The sequence below is a fragment of the Topomyia yanbarensis genome, chromosome 2 (genome assembly GCF_030247195.1).
Source record: "Topomyia yanbarensis strain Yona2022 chromosome 2, ASM3024719v1, whole genome shotgun sequence".
Taxonomy (NCBI): domain Eukaryota; kingdom Metazoa; phylum Arthropoda; class Insecta; order Diptera; family Culicidae; genus Topomyia; species Topomyia yanbarensis.
In genome coordinates, this window is record NC_080671.1 from 436,618,795 (window position 1) to 436,628,882 (window position 10,088).

The 10,088-nt window shown below is 39.2% G+C and overlaps 1 protein-coding gene across 1 annotated transcript; it reads right to left on the reverse strand.

Moving 5' to 3' along the window:
* Positions 1-543: 543 nt before the first annotated feature.
* Positions 544-3,030, reverse strand: LOC131685546 (uncharacterized). The gene is made up of 6 exons (XM_058969352.1): positions 2,735-3,030; positions 2,609-2,665; positions 2,487-2,552; positions 1,437-2,427; positions 1,275-1,381; positions 544-1,211 (listed from the first exon to the last, which is right to left on the reverse strand). The coding sequence occupies exons 1-6, from the start codon at positions 2,833-2,835 to the stop codon at positions 563-565; spliced, it is 1,971 nt and encodes a 656-aa protein (XP_058825335.1). The 5' UTR covers positions 2,836-3,030; the 3' UTR covers positions 544-562.
* Between the last annotated feature and the right edge of the window lie 7,058 nt (positions 3,031-10,088).

Genomic DNA, 10,088 nt, shown 5'->3' on the forward strand with positions numbered 1-10,088 from the left:
CAATGCTAACCGCGAGGTAGAAAGGCGTGTTCGATTGCGAATTGGGCTTATTATTATCCGCGTAATCAAATAAAGTTCGTAACCTACAGACGCGCACAAAACTTGCTCTATACAAATCGCTGATACTCCCTCTTGTGTACATCCATGAGGCGTGCGCATTGAAGGGAGCAGACTATCGGGCTCTGTATGTTTGATAAAACAATTCTGCGTGCAATGCTCGACGGCACAGCAGAAAATGAAGAATGAGATAGACGCATGAATTGTACCAAGTATACCAACATCCCGACACCGAAAGGCTGTTAAAACACGGCAGACTACTGCGGTCGGGGCACGTAACGCGAATGCCGGAAGACAGACAAGCTAGAGGAGAACTTGGAAGAGGTCGTACTTGAAATCCAGATGGAAGAAATGTGAAAAACACCCAATCAACTTCGTAAATACATAATATATTTCGTTCCAAATAAAATAACCTGGTTCTGTTAAAATCCGCCGTTTGGCTGATAAATATCGTTCGGTTCTTTAAGACAGAGAAACATACACATGTAATGTTGATACAGCATCTTTATTTCCCAACCGGTATCACCATGTCAAACGGGTAGTCAAGCAAATCCGCCGTAGAAGCTCTCGTCTTTGGATCGTACTTGAGACAGCGCTGCAGCATTTCGAGCAAAATTGGCGGATAGTAACTGGGCAGCGTCGGAAACTCAATAGTCGTGTTGGGATTGGTGATAATATTTACCTTGTTGTAGATGTTCTTGATGTGGGCAAATGGAGTCCTCTTGTACAGCAGTAAATACAGGATGCACCCCAGTGACCAGATGTCAGACTTTTTCGACATGCGGATCTTGGGCTGGGAATTGGCTGAACCGTTCTCCGTGGAAGTGTCAATCAGAGCTTCCGGGCTGATGTAGTTGAATGTGCCCGCTTGGGAAAACTTCATAATACTGGTGGAGTCGAAGGAGATATTGCTGGCGATGCCAAAGTCAATCAGTTTCAGGCGACCTTTTACCATTAGAAAGTTGGCCGGTTTGAGATCCAGATGGATGACACCGTGCTCGTGAATGTAGTGCACACACTGTACCATCTGGTACCAAATCTGCATGAGCGTGTACAACGGTATATCCTTGCGGTAGCTTTGCAGGATTTTGTGCAGATCACTATCACCCTTTTCCATTACCAGGTAAAGTTGGTTAGACTCTGGAACATGACAACTAAAAGTTCATCGTTTCGATTAAATTACATGGAACTGATTTTTTTTCCCTATAAATACTCACTAGTCATACAGCGCTACTACATTTTCATTTCCTTGCAATTTCGCCAACAGTTTTGTTTCGTTTAAGTAACCTTCTACTATGCTGGAATCGCCTTCGAGATTCACCAACTGAAAACAATGGGTTTGAGATATTTTTCGACATTATTCTTTCACGAACACCTACCTTCAATGCACAATCAACGCCTGTCCCCATTTGTTTGGCCGAAAACACTGAGCTGGAGCCACCGGAACCGAGCTTTTTCAGAATCTGGTAATCCTTCCCGTTGATAGTGATAACGGGCAACGGTTTCGTCTGTTGTTCGACGGTTTCCTTTTTTGGTTCACACTGCATCGCTTCTTTACGTGGTGGTGGTGGTGGCTCTGGAGATGATCGTCGCTCCGGAACCGCTATTTTTGGAGAAATCCCAGCCTTCGGTTGTGATCCACTTTGTGGCTGCTCGACAATGGGTGATAGAGGTCTTTCCTTTGATTTGATCGGAGTATCAACTAGCGACAAGGATAGACTGTCGTTCGCACAAACCGCCGGTCGTGCCACGCCGTTTGTAATTGGGGTTGCAAACAGTATTTTTTGTGATTTAAACTCATTCTCCAGTGTAGTGCGGGAACCACGTGTGGCAGTTGATGTCAGCATTCGGGAAATTGTTCCTCTAGCGCTGCCCAAGGCTAACTTATCCCTTGGTGTCACGAACAGTTGCTTGTTTTTGTCATGGACCTCGTGACAATCTTTTTGGGGAGACTGTACTTTTTGTTCATTCGTCACTGCTTTCGAAGCATCTGCTGTGTGTGACTTGACCTCGAATTCAATGTTTTGCTCTGCTGCACCCAGCACCGAAGACGTAGTAGAGCTTATGCCCGAATCTCGCGTTTTAAGCGACTTGCCATCAATCTGACTAAATATACTGAACTGTTTCTCTAACTGTGATCGATCCTGTAGAGGAACTCGCTTAATAGGTGCTATTACGGATTCCGTTGGAATTTGATCAGTCACAGTAATCAATTTATTTTCCAATTTCCTCCTCGCTGGCTTATCAGGTACGTTTTCTTTCTGCGACAACGTTGTTGCTGGGTGCGGAACTTGTGTAGTTTGGTCCATATCATCGATTCCTTTCGAGGGAGTCAGCAAAAACGAATCGTTCAAAATTGCACAATTCAAACTGCAAAATAAAAAGTACCGTCAAAATTGATCCTACGTATTCTTGTGGGTATAAGTTACTTATCGTCATCCGAATCTGATTCCGATTCCAGGGGTGGCAACTCAGAAACTCGCTTCGGCTGAAAACTGCACAAACCAATTAGTATATGCAAACTCAACTAAAGTAAGTTGAACCAATTTACCTTCTTGTAGCTCTGATATACCGCGGTGAACGTTCCTCGGTTGATGAATCTCTGTCACTGAAAAATACCATCCCGATACCGGTACAGTAGACAATAAGGCTTGTTATAGTTTATTCGGGAACGTACCTGTTCTTTGCTGTGCCCTCGATCTCCGATTCTGATGCTTGGAGTAGCTCATTTTCCAACTGTTTACAGTCGGATAACCGTTTCGGGTGGAACACGGACATTATGTCCGTTTGCAACCACAAACCGCCGGGCACTTTTCTCTTCGTTATGGTGATTATAAATACCACTGCGTGGCAGCAAAAAGATGCGTAAGATTAAAAACTATGAAGATATTTTCAATATTTAAAAACGGCTGTTACGAATCGGAGGAAAATCACAAACGATTGCGAAATGTTTTGACAGTGTTCTTTTTTTTAGGCATTTGAATTTTACGGTACTGCCAACGTTACAGCGCGTAAACATAATCCCAGTGAAAAAGTAATGCACAACACGATGAAGAAATATATAGGTGGGAACATCACGCAGCACAGTCTATTGGCGATTCTACGTTAAAACCGCTCACAGATAGCGCTGGAAGCAAAGTGTTGCTGATTTGATTCTGTTCTGTCATAGTGCATATATTTCTGTAAACATTGGTAAAAAAATAATTTTTAAACTCCAAATCACCGATCAATTTGTTGATAATTGTTTATGAAAATTAAGGAAAACCTAGAGGCAGATCCAAGGGCGTGACACTCTTTTATAAAAATATTTCACCTCGTTTTATATTATTTATATCCCCTTATATACATTTATAATTGCCTATAAAAGTTATAACTGTATTCGAAGCGTTGAAAGTTCGAAAAAAAATTCGAACAACCGTTACCATAGTTGCCTTAGCTACGCGTGTGATTGAAAACAATGAAAAAATGGTGTTGCTTCAATTAGAAATGGTAAGTACTCAAATATTTTTACATTTTTTTTGCCGAAAATTCGTTTTTCCCGCGGGACGGAAGTAATTAAATGATTACCAAGTGTAGCTAATCAAACGGGTGGTAAATTTTTTTCGCCGCGCAACAGCTGAACTACCCGTGATCGCATAGTTGTCCCGTTTTTATGCGATTTCCTATATTTATGGGACTGATATGCGGTCATGGGCAGTGAACGAAAAGATGCCAACTCTGCAGCCGTATGTCCTCACCACTTCATTGACCGGGAAGAAAATCCACGTCCAAAAAATTTATAATTTCGTGTACAACCGTTATACCTACGCAAACAACCATCTGGAATTAAGCAACAACTGCTCTAGGCTCATAAACCAACTACCGTTACTTATATTGTTCAAATCAAGATGCTACAACGTATTATTTTGTGCACTGATCGCCTTTTTGCTACTTTAGTGGCTGTCCGAGACGTTCCAACATCCCGATTTCCCTCAAAGGATTTTGAAGCACGCATGATAAAAATAAAACTCAAACGGTCGCAGATCAAACGCATTCACCCTAGAGCTGGGATTCTGTCTGCAGCAGGAAATGTGCATTATACAAAATGGTATTCCAATTGGCATGCTGATGGATCTCAACAACCTGCAGGAAATGGGGAACACCATAATGGGCGATATAGTGATCCATTGTCACTCAATATTTGTGAACAAAGTGCGCAAGAAAGAGTACTGTTCTAACCGGAAGAACTCGGAAACAATAATTGTAACACTTCTGTGCCGGTGGCAGTTGTTCTAGTAGCACAGAGTTCCGCATAAAAATCAGTTCCCGTTAGTATCTCGTCCATGCTTTCGGTACCGTGATTGATGGATGTTTATTTTTAGGTCCAATTCCGACGGGTGTTCCCAGAGCGCAGAATTATACTACCTGGATCAGGGATAGGTGCCAGTGGAGGACAAACTCTCAATGAAATTCCACAAAAGAAACCACCACTTGTGCCGTACGGAAACTTTGATAAGCAAGGATGCAAAATGCCTACCTTTTCCACGGCTGTAATTTTTCTGCCTACATTCTCATTTCTCTCTCGATGCTGCTGTCATTCGCTAGTGCAGGACGCCCAGCGCTGTACGGCTGCCTGTGTGTAAAGCAGTAACATGACAGAAAACTACTGTCTCCAGTACAGCCACCAGACGCGAGCGGTACAGCTTCGCTTTCCTTATTTTACATTTTTTAATATTTTCAATCTTTTTAATATTTTTATTCAAAAATGACTACAATGAATGCGGCTCATTTACGCCACGGCCGGCATCAACGCTTTCGTGTGCGGGACTCTCCCTTTGACTATGCAGAGAAAAATGTACAAAGCGAGAGAACAAACTTTACTACGCCACACTCTCACCGAGCAGTCGGAGTACAGCAGCAAAACAAAAATGTATTCTACTGCTGTACGGCAAAATGTACTCGGTTTGACTACTGTTCTGGCTGTTGTGTACTGTTAGAAACTGGTATACACCAGGAAACAGTTAAAGATAAAACTAATTATAGTTTTTGGCAACACTGTTACAAGCAAAAATAGAATAAAAAGTTCTATCTAGGCGATCTCGCCTCAGATCGATTTGTACCTCCAAGTTATAAAGTGCGTTTTATTTACCGAGCGTCTTCTCTAAGTTTTCCCTCTGCTTGCTTCTGCCGGTGATTTCAACTAAGTTCACGGTTACAACGGATTTCGGATTTGGCGTTGTCCGAACGGAAGTAGAGTAAAAGCTGGTAAGTCAATATATAACAATTTGGCGACGAGGAAAAATAAGTAGAGCCCAATAAAAGGGTTTTTTTTTGTTTTCATTCGCGGCGTGCTTTGCATAGCTCTTTATTCCCACAGAAATTCAGCCATTGCTGGTTAGACGGGTGCTATAAAAGACGATAAATTCTTTTGTTTGTTTTTCGCTTGTTGAGTGGTAAGTGGTACATACTAGGGTAAAGTGTGTAATAGTGGTTTTCAATTATAAAAAAGTGCATAAATTATTTTATCTTTGAACAGACGTGCACATTTATGCATTGGCAGTCATTTTGTTTGAAAAGCGTGGCGTATATTGTGTAAGATAATACATTTCCACTAAAACAATTAACACATTGTTCTACTTAGACAATTGAAAACGTGTCCAGAATTAATACTAATGACATTTTGTTTTTCTTTTGAATTGTGGACAAGGAACAAAACGTGAGGTGAATTCACTAGTTAACGGCAGGATATTATCTGTTCTGTGGACACGGAAACCGGCAAAGGATCATCACGTCGAAGGAGGACATTTCTGACGAAGGTCACGTTCCGGCAAAGGGCTTGGAGCTGAGCAGCAAAGGCCGAGTATCCCGACTAGAGTTGAACCGATAAAGGTCGAAGGTTGCGACAAAGTTAATCGGCGAGGGTCGAATCGGGTGAGCTTTACAAAAGGAATCGGTGAGTCGTTTTCATCCTTTTACTCTCATAAAATCGTTTAACCATATTAGTGCCACATTCTGATATAATTTTTCATTTCCTGTAAATTTAAGATGGCTAATATCCCACTGAGACGTCCAAAAAATTGTTTCAAAATCGTTCAACACGGGTCCAACGATGGACGTTTGTTGAACGGTTATTTGGACGTTGTCCGAATTGGTCCAACGAACGTCCTTCATTGGACGATTTTGAAACCAACCGTTCTTAGAGGGATGGTTACGACAATAGAGCCGTACCGCAAAGGTACATCTTTCTCGGATTGGGAAGAGAGGCTTGGATATTATTTTATAATGAATAAAGTTACCGAGGAATCCAAGAAAGCACATTTCGTCACATTAGGTGGTCCCATTATTTTCGCTGAATTAAAGCTTTTATTTCCAAATGGAAAATTAATCGACGCCCCTTATAGCGAAATAGTAGCTAAATTAAAGCTAAGATTGGATAAAGTTGAATCAGATTTAATTCAACGATTCAAATTTCATCAGAGAATACAGCAGTTAGATGAGACAATAGAAGATTTTATATTAGCGGTTAAACTCCAGGCGGAGTTTTGTACTTTTGGGGATCACAAGCAAGCAGCGATTCGAGACAGAGTAGTTGCTGGATTAAAGGATAAAGCCTTACAGCAAAGACTCTTAAATGAGGATAACCTCACTCTCGACTCTGCTGAGAAAATAATAGCCACATGGGTGATAGCAGCTACAAATTCCAGAGCTTTAGATTCCACTTTGAATAATCCCACTAATAGTCTTGCTATAAATGCCTTACGTAAACTTACTAATGCTGTTAGACTGAATGTTGAACAAAATCCAGGAGAAGGTACTTCGAGAGGGCCAGTTAAAAGCCGTTTAGGTTATAAAAGTCGGGGATTTGAAGATTTTGGGAAAATAAATCCCAATTATAGCAACTACAGGTATAATACCAGGCATCGACCCGATTTTTCAAATGCATTCTGTACCTATTGTAAAAAAAGGGTCATATCAAAAGTAAATGTTTTGCCTTGAGGAATTTAAAAAGAGATACAGTGAACGTGGTGGATTCATTCAAACCCGGACCAAGCGCAGACAGACATTTGAGTGAGCTATTGAACAGGATGTCAACGGATATGAGGAATGAATCCGACAGCGAAGAAGAAACAGGTACAGAACTTTTAGATTGTATGCATGTGGCGTCCATTAATGCTATAAATAACCCCTGTTTAATTAAATGTAAAATTGATGGGAAATTGATTGACATGGAGATTGATTGTGGAGCATCAGTGTCGGTGATGAGTAAATTACAGTACTCATCCAATTTTAAAAACACTTTAAATAAATGTGGTAAACAATTAATGGTAGTAAATGGGTCAAAGTTGAAAATAGTGGGAGAAACCGATGTTTCTGTGGAACTAAATGGTTTAAAGAGAGTTTTGAAATTACTAATATTAGATTGCGATAATTCGTTTGTTCCCCTAATGGGTAGACCATGGTTGGATGTATTCTTTACCAAATGGAGAAATGCTTTCTCAAATAATGCTATAATAAATAGAATAAATGGAGAAAATACAGACAAATTGGTAGAGGAAATTAAACAGAAGTATACAAATGTTTTTATTAAAGATTTCTCTTCAGCTATAAAAGGTTTTAAAGCCAACCTGGTGTTGAAGGACAATATTCCAATTTTTAAAAAAGCCTATGACGTACCTTTCCGTTTAAAAGAGAAAGTGTTGAATTACTTAGAAAAACTAGAAAAAGAGAAGGTTATAACACCAATTCAAACTAGTGAGTGGGCCTCACCGGTGATTGTAGTAATGAAAAAGAACAACGAAATAAGATTGGTTATCGATTGTAAAGTTTCAATCAATAAACACATAATCGCAAATACTTATCCTCTACCAGTAGCACAAGACTTGTTTTCTAATTTAGCTGGTAGCAAATTTTTTTGCTTGTTGGATTTAGAGGGTGCTTATACACAATTAAAATTGTCAGAAAGGTCCAAACAATTCATGGTAATCAACACTATCAAAGGTTTATATACATACAATAGGCTTCCACAAGGGGCATCGTCTAGTGCTTCAATATTCCAGCAGCTCATGGACCAAGTTTTAGAAGGTATCAAATGTGTTTCTTGTTATTTAGATGATGTACTTATTTCAGGAAACGATTTGGAAGATTGTTCTCAAAAACTGAATAAGGTTTTGGAGAGATTGCTGAAGGCAAATATCAAAGTCAATTGGGAAAAATGTGAATTCTTCGTGAATGAATCGAAATATTTAGGCCATATACTCAATGAAAAAGGATTGGCACCATGTTCTGACAAAATTTCTACGATAAAAATGGCCAAGATATCCAAAAACGTAACAGAACTCAAATCTTTTCTGGGCTTGATTAATTATTATCATAAATTTATACCACATTTATCAACAAAACTTTATTACCTTTACAATCTATTAAAAAATGATACTAAATTTATTTGGGACGAAAATTGCAACAAAGCATTTGAAGAAAGTAAAACATTACTATTGACAACAAATTTTTTAGAATTCTATGATTCAACTAAACCTATTGTGATAATTTCTGACGCATCCGGCTATGGCCTGGGAGGAGTCATGAGTCACGTGATAGATGGTGTAGAGAAGCCTGTATGTTTCACATCATTTTCACTGAACTCAGCACAAAAATCGTACCCTATCCTACATTTAGAGGCATTGGCTTTAGTAACCACTATAAAAAAGTTTCACAAGTATTTATTTGGCAAAAAGTTTCAAGTTTTTACTGATCATAAACCATTAGTTGGTATATTTGGTAAAACTGGAAAAAATTCTATTTATGTGACACGATTACAACGATATATTTTAGAGCTTTCAATATATGATTTCGACTTTCAATACAGACCATCGCATAAAATAGGTAATGCAGATTTCTGCTCTAGATTCCCTCTAGAAACATCAGTTCCAAAAGTTTGGGATGGAGAATTCATCAGAAGCATAAATTTCAGTAAAGATATACCATTAAATTTTAAACACATTGCCAAGGAAACAGAAAATGACAAATTTTTACAAGATGTTACATCATTTATGAAAAATGGGTGGCCAAAGAAAATAGATAAAAGCTTTACAAACGTTTTCGCAAACCAACACGATCTTGAATCGGTTGAAGGTTGCTTACTGTACCAAGATAGGGTGGTAATACCAAAACAATTACAAAATTCAATACTGAGACTTCTGCATGGCAATCATATAGGAATTGTCAAAATGAAGCAGCTTGCTAGACGTTCAGTTTACTGGTTTGGTATCAACAAGGATATAGAGATATTTATCGACAAATGTCACAGTTGCAACAGCATGGCAGTTGTCCAGAAACCGAAAATAGAATCTAAATGGGTTCCAACAACTAAACCCTTCAGTCGCATTCACTTAGATTTCTTCCATTTTGCACATCACACTTTTCTGCTTGTGGGTGATAGCTTCTCCAAATGGATTGAGGTGGACTGGATGAAGAGAGGAACGGATTGTAACAATGTGTTGAAACGTTTAGTAAGTTATTTTGCTCGATTCGGGTTACCGGATGTTTTAGTATCGGACGGCGGTCCACCATTTAACTCTCATGCTTTTGTAAGCTTTTTGGAGAGGCAAGGAATCAAGGTTCTCAAAAGCCCGCCTTACAATCCATCCAGTAACGGACAGGCGGAGAGATTAGTAAGAACCACTAAAGATGTCTTAAAAAAGTTTATGTTAGAACCGGAAGTGTCTGAGTTAAATTTAGAGGACCAGATCAGTTTGTTTTTATTTAATTACAGGAGTAATAATTTGATGGGTGATGGACATTTTCCATCTGAGAAGATATTTTCATACAAACCAAAGACGTTACTAGATTTAATTAACCCTAAATTGGGTTACAAAAGACATTTACTGTTACCACAAGAAACCAACGAAAATAAATCGATCTTGACAACACTCCATAAGAAAAACGATGATCCTATTGATAAATTGACAGAGGGGGACGAAATTTGGTATAAAAATCATAACCCTCAAAACAAAGTAAGATGGCTTAAAGCTACTTTTCTAAAACGTGTTTCTAAA

Coding starts and splice junctions, on each gene's coding strand:
- LOC131685546 (XM_058969352.1), bottom strand. CDS start 2,835: ATGTCCGTGTTCCACCCGAAACGGTTATCCGACTGTAAACAGTTGGAA. Junction 2,666..2,734: donor GAGGGCACAGCAAAGAACAG/GTACGTTCCCGA, acceptor GGTATTTTTCAG/TGACAGAGATTCATCAACCG. Junction 1,212..1,274: donor GTAGTAGCGCTGTATGACTA/GTGAGTATTTAT, acceptor ATGAACTTTTAG/TTGTCATGTTCCAGAGTCTA.